At 35.5% G+C, this 16,719-nt stretch overlaps 1 protein-coding gene across 2 annotated transcripts in view; it reads right to left on the reverse strand.

The window, feature by feature from the left end:
- LOC121327579 (cilia- and flagella-associated protein 47-like) overlaps window positions 1–16,719 on the reverse strand; it is a 135,786-nt gene that overhangs the window by 96,293 nt on the left and 22,774 nt on the right. Inside the window, exons 27-39 of one of the 2 annotated variants that reach the window (XM_041271684.1) lie at window positions 15,390–15,490; window positions 14,591–14,737; window positions 14,081–14,300; window positions 13,739–13,954; window positions 10,842–10,938; window positions 10,326–10,466; window positions 9,863–10,061; window positions 6,683–6,780; window positions 6,001–6,117; window positions 4,938–5,072; window positions 4,369–4,481; window positions 2,217–2,367; window positions 902–990 (exon numbers count right to left, since the gene is read on the reverse strand). In XM_041271684.1, the coding sequence (XP_041127618.1) occupies window positions 902–990; window positions 2,217–2,367; window positions 4,369–4,481; window positions 4,938–5,072; window positions 6,001–6,117; window positions 6,683–6,780; window positions 9,863–10,061; window positions 10,326–10,466; window positions 10,842–10,938; window positions 13,739–13,954; window positions 14,081–14,300; window positions 14,591–14,737; window positions 15,390–15,490 (1,824 nt within the window). The remainder of the gene's footprint in view (window positions 1–901; window positions 991–2,216; window positions 2,368–4,368; window positions 4,482–4,937; window positions 5,073–6,000; window positions 6,118–6,682; window positions 6,781–9,862; window positions 10,062–10,325; window positions 10,467–10,841; window positions 10,939–13,738; window positions 13,955–14,080; window positions 14,301–14,590; window positions 14,738–15,389; window positions 15,491–16,719) is intronic. The other variant, XM_041271683.1, reaches the window with a different exon arrangement.

The raw sequence follows: 16,719 nt of genomic DNA on the forward strand, positions 1-16,719 counted from the left end.
GAGGCAGGTGTATATGGAGCTGGTTGGCTTCTTGGTAAGTAATGTATAAGTGTTTCACAGGGCGCTGACAGGAAGCATGGACACTTTGCTAACATTGTTAATGCTTGTCATAAGTGATGCTGGTTACAGGATCAGACCAATTCACATCAACGCTCCATAGTTGATGTTGCAAACTTACTTTCTAATCACCCTGTATATACTATAATAAAGTGTGTGTAAACCTTGTGCATGATTCCGTTTGCTGAATTCTGCGTGGTGTGAAAACTTGCAAATTAATCTTTTAGCTTTCTTTATTTGTAGAGCGATCGCTGCTCCATTTTTGCTTGCGGTGTGGCTTCCCTCTGCCATGCCGTAATTCTGGTCTTTTACAGCTGTTTAGTGCATTTAAGTGTTAACTGAATTAAACCATTACACACATGAATTATCTTCATTGGGTATCTATCCACCCAATGTCCCCTACAAGGTACAGTTCATTATTATTATTATTATTATTATTATTATTATTATTATTTATTTATTTATTTATTTATTTTATTTATTTATTAGCAGATACCCTTACCGAGGACGACTTACAGTTGTATAAAAAAAATACATATCAAGAATTACAGTACAACTAAGAGCAAGATACAAAATACAATGACTTCAGTCCTACACTTGGCGAAGGTTACAGCTGCAGCCAGTTTCAGAGAAACATAATAGAAAGTCTCAGACACAGCAATTCCCCAAAGTTGAAACAGGTCAACCAAACTGGCAGTACATTAGTAGATCAACAATGCATAAAAGCACAAGAAATGTGATGTAGCTGTTATGTGCCCCCATTTGCTTTTTTATACTTAAGTTATAAATACCGACTGGTAAATAACTAAAAAATTAAACAAAGGATTTTCAGAAGTTTCCTTACCTAAATTCACCATCTTTATTGAATGGGTTTGTGATTTTCAAGTTAAACTTTTTCAGCTCATAACATGGAGATTTGCACTTGATCGTACCCTAAAAAAAATACAAAAGAGACATTCATAATGATATATTTTAAGAAATAGTAAAATGTATACAACTAACTGCTAATGCCCGGGGACATCGTGAAAATTCAAAAATTTAAGCTCTTCCTCGGTTTATGGAAAAGTTTACTTTTAGTCTGAGCTTTCTGATCTTTGAAGTTACAGTTCTAAGGATTTAGGGATAGGTTTAGGATTAAGGCTGGGTTACAGTTATTGTTTGGATAAGGATTAGGATTAGGGTTACAGTTAGGGTTAGGGGCGTAGATGGACTGTCTGTTTCCACCAAGACAGTGCCTTTAGACAGTAATGAAACACTGTTAATAGGCAGTTGTGGTTCAACACGGGCCGAAAAACCTGCTGTTGAACCAGGCCTACACAGGGCACATATGCAGGAGACCCAATGGAAGGGTCTGGGAAGCTGCTGCCATCAAGCCCACAACTTTCTGGAAGAGCTCTAAACAGGCATCTATTCTCTGCCCTCTGCCGTCCGACAGAGTGGACAGCATGGACACAAGCACACTCCTAGAGAGGAGGCTGTCTGAGGAGGTGTGAGCTGGCTCTTCGTATGATTCACCGTAATGCCCACCCATTATAGGTGGCCAGTGATAAGTTTCATGTGGGCCTCTGCCTGCACTGGAGACTGGGCACAAATTAGCTAGTCGTCCATATAATTGAGCACTCTGATGCCTTGGAGTCCCAATAGGGCCAGGACAGCTTCCACTGGGAAGTACCTGAAGTAGAACCCTTCCTCCAAGTGGAGGGGTCTATCATGCGAATAGCCCGTTTTTGCAGCAGAGCTGCTACCTCCTGAGACACCACAATAGCGTCTTGTGGGTCCATGACTAATGTTGCAGTCACGCCCAGAAAGGGAGGGGGACTGTGCTTGAATTGCAGAGAATAGCCGGTCTGAAAGGTAGCAAGCACCCAGATGCTGTGGTGCATTAACACCAATACTCCAAACATCACCTTTGTTAGGGAATGCAGCCATCTGTGCCGTTTTTTGAGGCTGCTGGGGCCTATAGCACCAGTTTGCCACCGGTTTACGCACTGGAGGTGGTCGCTTTGGAAGCAGATGAACCAGCTCCTTCATGAATTCCCATGTGCAACTCATCCACAGCGATTCCAAAAATATGCACTGATGTAATCGGGACAGAAAACACATTCTCAACAAAATACAGTACAGTGTATGGTGTAATAAATATTTGATTTCAAACTCACACTTGGGGTGATATGGTTGATTTGTGATCTGAGGGAAAATGCCATGGTTGCTCCAATTGCCCCACACGTCGCTCTGGATGTAAGCAATAAAACAGCCTCCAGTGGATGTAGAAAACGACTGGCAAATTCCACGGTTACATTGGTCTGCCCCCTTTAAAAAAAATGAAGACTATCAATGTTCACCTTCATTTTGATAAATCCTTTCATAAAAAAAGATCAATATGATAAATCACCTTCTTTAAAACCAACAGGAACATTTTAAAGAAAGCAATACCCTAAATTGAAGATAGAATAAAAGCCATTGGCTCAAGTTAAAGAATATGTCACATTGAGCTATCAATCTTTTAGGTCAGTGGAATCTATTTAATGGAATCTAAACAGCAGTATGAACACCCTTAATTACTTACAATTCTTGCTGAACTGTATTGGTAATATCCTAAGATTTTGTTTGAATGTGGAAAATAAAACTGCTGATGTGTCCTTGGAGTAAATTTGAATTATCTAAACAGTGGCACATATTAAAACCCACACCTCTGACTCTACATAATGATCCAATTTATACTGTTTGAAAAGGAGATGAGGGCTATTATAATACGGCTAAACTAAGTAAAGGAAAGGAACGTTTAAAATGCTTCCATGAGCACTTAGATTATCTGTGTATGAGAAAAATCTGCAATAACCACTGCAGACACAACTTGCAAATTCCATTTAAATTATCTGATCATTATAATATTGTGAAGGTAAGCAAAGCGATTCAATAACAGCTGCAGTAAAATGGGTATTTCAACAAAGAGCAATACAACTCAATGATTTCAACATGGAAACAAGTTCAATTAGCTGTAGATGGAGTCAGTTGTAATATTATTAGCAGTAATGTAACCTAGGAATAATCAAAGGTTGTTATAAGTTGGCTTATTGTACTGTGTTAGCATCGACACCACTGTCAACAGATAACAGAGGAGCATATAATTACAGGGACTCTGAAAAAGTTCTGACAAAATAATCTCCAGGACAAGAAAGAAGTTAATGTTATGGGTTCCTTTGACAAAGGCTGTCACAAAAACAAATGACAAAACGCTGACAATGAAAGCTATGACACTCTTGCAATGAACCAGCCTTACAATCCCAAAGTCAGTTCAAAGTAATGTCAACACAACTAGAAGGTTGTTTATTAAAATCTGCAAACATGTAACGGCTATGCTGCTTCTATTGTCAAATATGAGAGTTTACAGGCAGTATGAAATGTTTCAACAGCAGCACTTCACAGCTGCCCTTAATTCGGAGTATAAAATTTTATTAATTACTGTGTAGTTTCAACAGTATATTTGCTAACCACTCATGTAATTGTGAAATTTGTATTAAGTATTCCTTAATAAAAAGTTGTGAGTCTTGAAATTAGGATATGGTAACCTACGTATGCAGTATTAACCTCTAGTTGGTTGGTCTAATAGAGGTTAAATGTCAGAAACATTATTCCACACACTGAATGTAGCTATAGTAATCATGGTTGATTCAGTCAGCCAGGTAATAGTGTAACACCTGCCATAAGACTGGTGCAGGGGCAATATGAATAGCCCTGCTGTGCTGAATCTTTACAGACAATAGTTAATAAATGAAAGAATAGAGCCCTCCCCCCACCACCAACAAAACAAATTTAATCAGATTATAGAAACTACAAAGGATAGTGAAAGATCAACAATATATGTATAAGTTATATATATATATATATATATATATATATATATATATATATATATATATATATATATATATATATATATATATATATATATATACACACACACACACACACACAACACATTTAAACAAAATCATTGAGAAATTTCAACAGGAAAAGGGTATGTATTTTTATTTAGAATAAGTGAGATCGGGCCATGTTCACAAAGAGTTTTTTTTTTTTTTTTTTTTTTTTTTTAAGTCTGTTTTGTTAGATAAAATACTGTGATATTCATGAAATGGTTCTTAGTCTCTTTAACAATAGTCTAGAACTGTTTTATGCAAACAAAACTTTAATCCATTTATCTACCAAAACAGACCCTAAATAATGCAGGTGTTAATGCTTTGTAAATTGGGCCTGTTATCTTTCAATCTGATATAGAAACAGAATGAATGCTTTGAAAAGGGCACTTACTTTGGCAGAACAGTCACAATATTCCCCTTTGGCAATGAGAAATCTGCAGACTCTCTCCCTACTATTGTGGCATTGTACACTAAAGGTTTTGAACTTGAATTTTTAAGACGAACCTACAAACAAAACAAATCTCTTATTTTATTATTTAATATAAAAAAATGAAGACATTCTCAAATTCTATCTTTTCTATCTAGGGAATTCTGCTAACATGAGCTGTTGCAGGATGATCAACAGAATTCAAAGCAGATTACATTTACGTTATCTGTTCTATCTATTATTTTAAGTCTTTTGAATCTATTTACATGATACCATATTTTTTACATATTTTTAAAAATGTTTTTTTTTTTTTTCTGAAAACTCACTATAAAATGACATGATTTTTAAATTAGAATTCATAACATACAGTACTGCATTTTATATTTGGCAGGGTTTGATCTTTAAAAAAAAATACCTTACTTGCATATAATTACCTACATCTTAATAAGACATCTGAACCAATTACTTGTTGATACATGACTTGTTTAGCTTTAGACAAGGCATAGAGAAAATCAATACCCAGCATCACCCACCTGTCTCACGGTTACAGCATGTAAGCTCCCAAAAAAATCAACTGTTTTCCTTGGAAGATACTGGGGCAGCCTTTCATACAGGTAAACACACAGCATAAGCAGCATGACAGCGTTAGGATCAGAAATGTCTGTAGCCTGTCCAAATGATAATCCACTGTTAGTGAGAGGTACTAAGCAATGGTTAGGGTTAGGGGCTAACCACTACTGTATTATTGTTTACTACTGTATTATTGTTTTTCTAAAAAAAATATTTTGATCACGTATATAGATAGATAGATAGATAGATAGATAGATAGATAGATAGATAGATAGATGAATGGCCTTCTCAATAATAAAACTCTTAAGACTTAAACCATCTGTACTTTTTTCTTTATCTCTGCAGTGGCAGACATTATGATATCTGTGCTCTAACTGAAGAACTTCCACCACAATTAAGATTTTCATCACATTTTCACAAAAGGTCAGAAGAAACGTGTTTTAGAGTGTGGGCATGAACAGCATGGTGCGAGTCATATTCATTAGCTTAAAATGAAATAAACATCTATCCTTTAAACCTATTTAGAAGAAATAGAATGCTCTGTGCCACTTATACCATATTTGTCAATGGATTTCATTAATTCTATATTGTAATATACCTTTGGCCATAATATTAAATGCTCAATTAATAATTTTGAAGATAAAACATATAAGAAACACTTTTTAGCTTAATCAATTTAACAAATACTCTGGTAGATCACTGCTGCTTAAAAAAACAAGATATATTTTACTACATGATTTAAGCAACATGAATCATTGTATTGCCTGGGGGAGTTACCTCCATACATATCAGTATCAGTTTTACCACCCTGATTTCTTTATATTACAGTTAGAAAAGTCTCATCATCCAAATCAATATTTTGTTTTGGAAGCAACATTCTTTTCAAACCTTGTACAGATTTACACCTTTGTTTAGAAATGCAATAAAGTAGAAAATGCAGCTGCAGAAACTGCTGCTAAAAGGTGCAATGTGATTCCCCTACATGTAACTGCACACTTGCCCTGCTACAAAAGAGATAAATTGTACCTGTATATCAATATCAAGGCCGATGGCTCGGAATGCATTTACCAGCACCAGACTGTTGTGCAAGCACTGCTCTAGACTGGTGGGACTGGTGTACATGTTCAAAAAGTGAGTTGAAATCTGAAACATACAATAATGGTATTTAATACAATAATACGCTTTAGGTTAAAAACAAAAAGTTTAAAAAATGTAGAAAAAGTCTTCCACACTAACAGCCGAATGTATTTGTTGATTTCAGCAACAATCGTATGACTAAATGATGTCATTTTGTACTAGAAACCTCAGAACTTTCATCAAACAATCACAGAGCAACATTGTAGGGAACTACAACAGATGGCCTTGGAACAGTCAAATAGAATGTCTAGCTTTAAAAAAGCAAAACAGAAGGAAAGCAAAAATTGAAGAAGCGAATAACAATATATACACCTGTTTAACAGTCTCTAATTGTGTTTCACCCTCCTGAGGGGGTCAACTAACAGAATTTTGTAAATACATCAGTTTTTACTTTTAAAAAACTTGTGTTTCGTAACAACAACCAAGAATAAAGAAAACACAGCAGTAAGTAAAATATATGATACACCGCATATAGAAATAATTGTTGATATTGTCATTTAGATATGTCAGTTTCTTTCTGAATAATGAATGAATAGTAAGAATAATAAACTCAATGAACTAAACTACCCACCAGAAAGGGGCAGTATGCTGCCAAAACCGCTGCTAGTACCAGGCCATCCAAAAGGTCTAGGTCAAAGTTTATTATCCAGCGTCCTGGAGGTATGTCACCTGTTCAACATGAAAAACACTTAAGTTAGAAGCAAGCTACATTTAATTCAGTCAGGACAGGAATCTACATAACATGCTTTTAAATACACTGAGCGATTAAACGATTTGTTTGGTTTATTTTGGCTTTGTTCTTCTTTTGGGCATACTTGTTATATGATGACAAATGCATACCTTCTGGATTAACAAAATAACCAGATAAGACGCAGTACATCACTCAGCAGAACACTGAAACTACAGCAAAATAATTGCAGCACGACAAATTACTGACAGATTGATACATACTTATACAGCAACAAAAGGAAACTGAATGCAGTGAAATGACATGGCTAAATAAAAAAATAAAAAAACAGTAAATGAATCTTGAAAACTAGCCAGTTAAACTCACTCAAACTCTCTACGGAATAGGTATGTGACAAGTTTAACATATGATGCTAGCTCAGTGTTATCTGTCTATTTTGGAGGGTAGCAAGGTCCAATTTAATGGGGAACCATTATAATAACTCAAACAAATTAAATAATTTAAGCATGTGGCAAATGGGTTCTGAAGTGCATAAAACTTGCTGCCCTTGTCATTATTTAATGGTTGAATTCATGCTTAAATTTTAAGACGTGAGGCACATCAATGTTTATTATTTTGCTGAGCTAAAAATTATTTCAAGAGTATTTACTGGACGCATGCTTCATTTTGTTCCTTCATTTTGTTCCAATTTGCAAAAAAAGTAGGCAACGATGAGGCAGTGTTATTACTATTGTCCCTTCATTTGAGAATGGCCCCTGTGAAGGTTAAGATTTAGTACAGGACTAACTTAACCTAAAACATTCTGAAGTAAAGCTATTAGTAAACATACTGTATACTCAAACATACATTGACGATAAAGGTTTAGGCTATTTTGTGGAGGTGTTTGAATCTTTTATTCACATTCTACAGTATGGCTTTTTGTTGCGGGTCTTCATCTCCATAAACATGAGGAAGTATTTGATGCAACACTTTGAGATTTAACACATGTATATATTTTTTTCTGATGAGGACAAGAAACAGAGCTCCTTGTTCTATAATTAAGCAAAAAGAAAAACTAAAGCAATGACTTAAGTTCACAGTAACAAATATACCATGAATGTACTGTACTGTATTTACAATGCCTCTTTAAAAGAACTCACGAGAGAATAGTACAGCAATGAGGTATCAATTGGGTTTGATTTGCTATAACAATGTCAGGCTATATTAATAGCCTGTTCTATTGAGGATTTAATCGTAAATTCATAAAACCAGTAAGTGAATGCAACCTGGTCAAAGGCTACTTTTAAAATAAGCACTCCAACATGTTGTTAAAAGGTAGAACACGGATGATATTCAGGTGGCAGTAATGGGGTTCGCTTATTTCTCAAGTCCTTACTGTACAAGTACACTTTGCAGACATTTTAATTACAAACAAATAAATAAATAAATAAATAAATAAAAAACAGTGTGTGTGTTCTATTATCAAAACGCGACATTTCATAAAGTATTTTCAGTTTTTTGAAACTGTTTCACTTTCAAAAATGTTTCTGAAAACAATGTATTACAATTGAAATATATATATATATATATATATATATATATATATATATATATATATATATATATATAGCAATGCTTTGCGGCATGAACTCCAGAAGAGATTTGCATAGGTTTATTTTTAAACCAAAATGATTATGTTCTTAAAATAACTAGTTTATTGCTTGGATACACTGATCTACACTATTTCATATTGACATCACTATTACATCTTTTTTTTTTTTTGTAATTGGATATGATTTATGCTGAACCTGTTCTAACAATCCATCTATTATAACAATTTTTGTTGCAGGCAGATATGGGGCTTACAAAGGCCATTACCTAATAGCCGATCCAGTCAAACTAAATTACAATGAAATTAGATTTTTGATGACATAGTTAAGTGTCTCTTTCTAACATTGATCATTTGAGATTCCAACCTTGCTGCTATCCCAGTATTTCAAAAGGCAGTAAGTTAGAAATTAAGAGCGATTGTGTGTAGCCAGGCTTTGACACCAGGCCATTTGCGATTGAGATTGCCCAGTTTATCATGAACAACATTGATAGAGTTAATCTGGATAAGCACCACAGGTAGTTATCAAAGGGAGAAAAACTAAAAACATAAGTTGAGAGTAACCACATGAAAACAAAACACATGTATAAAGTATGAGCCCATTACATGAATACTATGTGCACATATCAACTGAAATACAGACGGTTTTCTATTAGTGTTTTGTACCTATTTCAGTGCTGTAATACAAAGGTCCTATTGTTTCACATGTTTTTTTTTTATTATTTTTTATTTTAAAGAGGCACAGGCATAAATTCACTTGGCCATTGTACACTGCCGATATAAAAAAACAACTATTTGTCAAGATGAGAGGAACATTTTTTAAATGATCCCAAGGATGATGGCCATACTGAGTTGTTAATACATTAATGCTTGCAGGCGTCAGTTATAACTAGGGCTTCTGATTTTCAGTGTTTTACCCCAACTTTTCTACTCTCCTTTAAGAATTCAATTAATATCTGTTTCAGGAAATGCGTTGCTATGCTACTCTGATTCACGTACCAATGCAGATCACTCAATGCAAAGTCATTTAGGAGAGATTTAAATGTCTCTGTCTGCTTACTAAGTAGGAAAACAGTGACTCTGAATATCGTGAGGAGAGCTTCATATGTTGCCATGAAGATAAAAACATTTAACAAGAGAAATCAATTCACATGTTTTCATGCACATTCTGAATTATGCCGCACATTAGCTACTTGTTTGTCTGGTTAACCTTCCAACACACACACACAAAACTATATAAAATATAATTTTACTACTTAGAATTTATATTTGTGTGTGTGTGTGTGTGTGTGTGTGTGTGTGTTACTGGAACATGTAAAAGTTAGAACCGCCATTTACAATACATGTTTTTATTTTGAATATAACCTACAATATTACTTCTTTTTTTTTTTTTTTACATATACAAAAGCCTGTTGTTATCTCTAATGGACCTGGCAGCCATCAATTCCTTGTATAGATTGTGACAATTTTAGTACCTTGGGTGCTGCAGTCTCTCCACACTATGCTTCTCATTTTTTCATAATTGAAGTTCAGCCAGGTGAGAAGCTTTCGCTCAGATGTTGAGTAAATATTGCTGGATAGAGGGTCAGGATTAATTTTTGGAATGTGTTCCACATTTTCTGATACAAACAGATTGCTGGGGTCATTTGTTGAAACACGAGAAAGTACCAACACCTTTAAAAAAAAAAAAAAAAAAAAAAAAAAAAAAAAAAAAATAACCACACCATTTTCTATGACCACAGATGAGGAAATCAAACACATTGGGCAGCCGGCATTCAACTCAAAATAATTGCAAACATTGTAAAAGGTAAGATGAAACATCTGAACAAATCTACTGTTCAGATGTACTAAGAACACTTTAATTATGACAAAAAGACAACTAATGACACAAAAGCTATAATTAACCCAATGTCAATAATCCAGATGAGTATTACTTACTTTGTAAATCTGTAGCAACACATCTGTCCATGCACGTTTGCTCAATGACTCAAATGAAATAGCATCCAGTCCAGCAAGACTGATATCCTGAGGCTTGACTGTGCCCTTTGCTTCATCTTTCTGCAGCTGACCTAACTGAGCCTTAGTAAGGAAACATTTAAATGTTGCATAACTTCCAATAGTATTTTAACACCAGGTAAAATGTTAAAAATGTGGTGTCATATTTCCATGGCAATCTTTCATATAGTACACAGGCTAATCAAGCTTGTAGTAAAAAGCTGGAATGGGTGAAACTGCTATGCAATAGGAGTCTTATTTTCATCCCTGGCCCATACAAAACGCTTCTTAGTATAGAAATACAAACATTAGATCAGGAAAGTAAGAGTGGCCCTGGGACAAACAACACATGTTGTCTTCATTTATATAAAAAATACATTGAGTTCCAATCTTAGCATTTCAGCTTTTGGAGGGATGGGTGACAACATCACATTAAAAAAACACAATATATTCAATTACCCCAAAATCTGTTACCTGTAGACCAATCCAGTGTCTAAAATCCTCAGGCGCAAGCAAGAACTCTGGCCTTATGTAAGCGAGACTGGACCCTTGTGCCCTGACAGTAGAAAAAAATGGCAGAAAATTAGTATTTGTGAGGAAATAAATGGTTCCTACAACACAAATATTACTCTCTCTCTCTCTCTCTCTCTCTCTCTCTCTCTCTCTCTCTCTCTCTCTCTCTCTCTCTCTCTCTCTATATATATATATATATATATATATATATATATATATATATATATATATATATATACACACACACACAGTGGCTTGCGAAAGTATTGACCCCCCTTGGCATTTTTCCTATTTTGTTGCCTTACAACCTGGAATTAAAATTGATTTTTATTTGGATTTCATGTAATGGACATACACAAAATAGTCCAAATTGGTGAAGTGAAATGAAAAAAATAATTTGTTTAAAAAAATTCTAAAAAATAAATAATGGAAAAGTGGTGCGTGTATATGTATTCACCCCCTTTGCTATTAAGCCTCTAAATAAGATCTGGTGCAACCAATTACCTTCAGAAGTCACATAGTTAGTTAAATAAAGTCCACCTGTGTGCAATCTAAGTGTCACATGATCTGTCACATGATCTCAGTATTTATACACCTGTTCTGAAAGGCCCCAGAGTCTGCAACACCACTAAGCAAGGGGCACCACCAAGCAAGCGGCACCATGAAGACCAAGGAGCTCTTCAAACAGGTCAGGGACAAAGTTGTGGAGAAGTACAGATCAGGGTTGGGTTATAAAAAAATATCCGAAACTTTGAACATCCCACGGAGCTCCATTAAAGCCATTATTAAAAAATGGAAAGAATATGGCAGCAAAACAAACCTGGCAAGAGAGGGCCGCCCACCAAAACTCACGGACCAGGCACGGAGGGCAATAATCAGAGAGGCAACAAAAAGACCAAAGATAACCCTGAAGGAGCTGCAAAGCTCCACAGCGGAGATTGGAGTATCTGTCCATAGGACTACTTTAAGCCGTACACTCCACAGAGCTGGGCTTTACGGAAGAGTGGCCAGAAAAAAGCCATTGCTTAAAGAAAAAAATAAGCTTTGGTGTTTGGTGTTTGCCAAAAGGCAAGTGGGAGACTCCCCAAACATATCGAAGAAGGTACTCTGGTCAGATAAGACTAAAATTGAGCTTTTTGGCCATCAAGGAAAACGCTATGTCTGGCGCAAACCCAACACCTCTCATCACCCCGAGAACACCATCCCCACAGTGAAGCATGGTGGTGGCAGCATCATGCTGTGGGGATGTTTTTCATTGACAGGGACTGGGAAACTGGTCAGAATTGAAGGAATGATGGATGGCGCTAAATACAGGGAAATTCTTGAGGGAAACCTGTTTCAGTCTTCCAGAGATTTGAGACTGGGACAGAGGTTCACCTTCCAGCAGGACAATGACCCTAAGCACACTGCTAAAGCAACACTCAAGTGGTTTAAGGGGGAAACGTTTAAATGTCTTGGAATGGCCTAGTCAAAGCCCAGACCTCAATCTAATTGAGAATCTGTGGTATGACTTAAAGATTGCTGTACACCAGATCAAATGATATAAACCCCCCAAAAATCAATTTTAATTCCAGGTTGTAAGGCAACAAAATAGGAAAAATGCCAAGGGGGGTCAATACTTTCGCAAGCCACTGTATATATATATATATATTTTAATTTCTGACTGTTAATATCACGGTATGAATATAGTACATAGAGAAACTATGTGAAACCACATGGGATTTTAAAAGGAGTGTCCCTTTTAAAAGTTTCCTATAGTAAAAGCATAGCAAAGTGTAATAAAGCATAGAGTAGGTAAGCATTGTAAACTCCAGAGGTATAGTAAAGTGTATTAAAAAGCATGGCAAACCAAAATTACTGACAAATGTACTGTGGTAAACTTTTATAAGAGGTAAGCCTTTATTTTACACAGATCTGTAGTTTACATGGCAGGACAGGCTTGGAAATATCTAATTAATAAAAATAATAATTAAAAGAGCAATGCTGATTTCTTTATTTCTCCAGCAGCTTTGAAGTTTGCACATGAGAGAGCCCATTTTACTATTTGTGAATCACACTGAACTATACTCAACATTCAGAATAAGTATTTCAGGTATTTATATGGATAAAGCAATTTGCTGTTTAAGAGGACAGTTCTGAGTATACACTTTGTTTCCACTTTCATCACATATATACTATTTTTGTGGATTTGACCTTGTATAATGGAGTATTCTCAACCATCCAAGCCTCATCACAACTAGCAAAGTAAGATTATATTTAAATCCACAGCATCTGTGCATCTATTTCTACAGAAAGATGGCTTTCTTCAGTGGACAGAAACATTTAAAAGTTTGGGTGCATTCCATTGATCTTTTTTAAAAAAAAATATGAACATTTAGTCATTGCCAATGGTTTTTACCCCAGTTTTCTCCCCAATTTGGAATGCCCAGTTATTGTTTTTATCCCCGTTCTCTCGGCAGCCCCCTATTCCAATAGCTCTAAACAGCAGGGGGTCTATCCACAGTTTAAGGCCTTGATTAACAAAGAATCCTGGTTACACAGGTGAACAGACTTAGCCTCTGCCCTTCACAACAACTAATTTAAATATAAATCTGAGCAGAAACACTTAATCTACATCTGGGTAAAAAAAAAACATCCAACAGTGCATGTTAGCCGCGTTAGATTATTTAACTAAAACATTAAATAAAAATAGGAACAAAACAGGTAAGTTCATATTTTAATTATTTAAATAAGATAGTACTTAGACTTGACTTTGTTCATATGAAATTAATAGAAAGCTACATATTTAATTAAGGCATGTATCTGGCTTTTATAAGTACTCTAACCTTGAAGTGCGTACTTACTTTAGAAAGGTAAGCAGGGTAGAATGTTGCCAATGAAGCTGTAGAACACGCTCATTGAGGTCACAGGGCAAAGACTGGCTTGCAGTGATTCCCGGTAACATCTGGCCACTCAGGTGGAACAGCATGTCATAAACGGTTTTTGTGTCCTTTCCATGGCTGACTTGATAAGAAGTCTTTCTATTTGGTGAGGTTGATGTCTGAACTTTACATACAGCACTAACAAACAAAAAAAGGGGGTGTTAAAATGTTTAATAAGATCTTTGATTATTTAATCTGTGCTTGCAAACGGAATAGATCTAAATGTTCTTTACTTGCAATGTTGTGACCATAACACAGACTTACCTTCTCAATGACTGCGGAACAGAAATGGGGTGAGAACCTTTAGGCCAGCCGTAGAGGCTAAACCATTTTTGTACAGCCTTTAAAATCCCATGGTAGAAGTGTCCTTCCTCTGAGTCCTCTGCTGGAAAGGTTGGAAATCCGAGTGTGTTTTTCCTGCCTTGTGGGTCATTCTCATCTGTCTTATTTCTTCCTTTTCCAGATTGATTTTCTTCTAGTGTATCTGAAAAATAATCACACAACTTGGACTTGCCACAGTTCTCCTCTCCCTAAATTTGAAGGCCCTCTTAGGATATATAAACATGGGCAGTTTAATTTATTCAGGAAATGTTCGCCCTTCATCCTCACAGCAGTGTGTGTATATATATATATATATATATATATATATATATATATATATATATATATATTACTTAGCTACTAAAATTTCACCCATTAAAACCAGTGTTTAATATTGATAGTGATAACAGAAGCTCTGCTGATATTAAATTAAGAAAACAATCCATGTAGTACCTGAAAATGATTCCTCACAGGTGGAGCTTGTGACTATAAATGTTGAGCTGGAGGAAGTACTAGAAGAGTGGGTTCCAGGGGTGTAACATGGATGTAGAATAGCTTCTCCAGTGCTCTGGGGTTTGCCACTGGCACCATTTAGCTGTCCTATAAAGTAATAAAATAAAATAAAACATTTGAAGCACAATTCACAATCAACAGCAGCTGTCTAACCTGGAGATGATTAAAGACCGAAAAAGGTAAATCAGAGTAGACTGCTGATGCAAAATTAGAAAACATTAAGTATTTATTTGTGCCCTTTGCAATTGAAACTGAGATGTACGTGTTAAACAGTAGGTGGTAATCTTGTTCGGCTTGTTGAAAAAAATGTTTTGAATACAGGATGTAGAAATCCCATGATCTGCCAAAAAACAAAGGCACCATTATTAACATCTAACTAATGTGACTGAAGGGGTTTCAAAGCGTGTTGATTTAGAAAGTGTAGCTAGGGTAAGATATGGACAGATTAACATAAATTATCTTTGAATACACTGAAATATATTAGTTATAAATGTTTGGGCCACCTTCCCCCATGACAAGGCACTCGGCCACCTTCCCCCAAGACAAGGCGTGCTACAAGGTGGAGGCAGGGGAAGAGGACCAAACCAAAAAAATGACAAGTAGGCATAGACAAGAGGGCTATTGAAAGGAACAGTTTGAGTACAGGGTGATTACAGGGTGGATTCTCATTTCAGAAACACAACATAGTTTCCAATGACATCAATACAGATTAACTGAATTGGGTACATTTTTAACTTACCACTTTTCAGGACAATCTGCTGGTCTGAGCGATGAAGAGCCAGGTAAGGGTAAGCTGTTAAAATGCAATTGTCTGCTGTTGCGGCAACTGGAAGCAGGAACCTAAACAGGATTAAGGAAAGAATTTCTCAATTATCTTACATTTCTAAATATATAGTTATATGAAGCTATACCAAAGATGGAAAGGAACATACACTATTGTTGCTAAATCCTATTGATAAAAAAACAAATCTAAATGTATTCGCTCAGCATTAGTGAGAAAGACAAAGCAACTGACTTTCTGAACAGATCACAACAGATCATAGCTAAATATTCGAAAGTTGTGCTTCTTTTTATGACAACGAGAAGTCATGAAAAAAATGTATTTGACAAATTGTCTGCTTGAGTCACAGTTTGAACATCGTTGATACAAATGAGCCGTCCCCACATGCAAGCTGATAAATTATTAAATAAAAAAAATCCATTTAGACAGGCCCTTGTATATCAGAACAGCGCCCCCCCCCCCCCCCCCCCCAACACATTTTGCCTATGAATGAATATTTTTTTTAAAAGCATCATGAAAGGGATCATTAAGCTTTCCCACCCATACCAAACAGTGCTCTTATAATTTCTTTCTGAAGGGATAACTTCATTTATTTGAGTAATTGTTTTTTCAAGGTACCTTTGTGCTGTAACATTATTGTTTAAAATTGCAAGACTGACCAGCAGAAGGCTGATTCCTTGGCTACAGGAAATATCAGGCATCCTAATTCTCATTCTACTTCTTTCAATTCATTTTAGACAATAACCAGCCTAATTTCCAGCAATTGCGTTTCTGTCTTTTCAGTGATGGGCTGTGTTTTTCTTTAAAATGATAAACTGATGCAAATACAGAAGGCAAGCAGTTCACAAAGGCAGCTGTGGTTTCAACATATAAACAAAACACAATAGCTGTTCTTTTAAAACTTTCATTTGCATTCACAAAATTTAACTTCCCTGAGCTATCACAACAGTATCTGTTAATCAGAAGACAAATTATTTTGATGAATGCTTGTACAGAATAAAGTCTCAGCAACATAATGATGGAACTAAAAGGTCATGGGGTAGATTTTAAATGACTCACAGAAGTGTTGCGATAGAGCAATGCTTAGTGTTTATCTGAAGCTGTTCATATTCACATAATAAGTATTGTAAACCATTTTTTGTGAGATCAAGCTCTTAAGTTAAAAAGCTGCAGAACACTTTATTAATATGTGGATAGGAACATGTTCAGATAGACACTGGGATATATAATTAATAAATCATAAGAGGGTACATTTAATAATTGTATTTATCTTTTGTGTAATTTGTTT

The sequence above is a fragment of the Polyodon spathula genome, chromosome 15 (assembly GCF_017654505.1).
Source record: "Polyodon spathula isolate WHYD16114869_AA chromosome 15, ASM1765450v1, whole genome shotgun sequence".
Lineage (NCBI taxonomy): Eukaryota > Metazoa > Chordata > Actinopteri > Acipenseriformes > Polyodontidae > Polyodon > Polyodon spathula.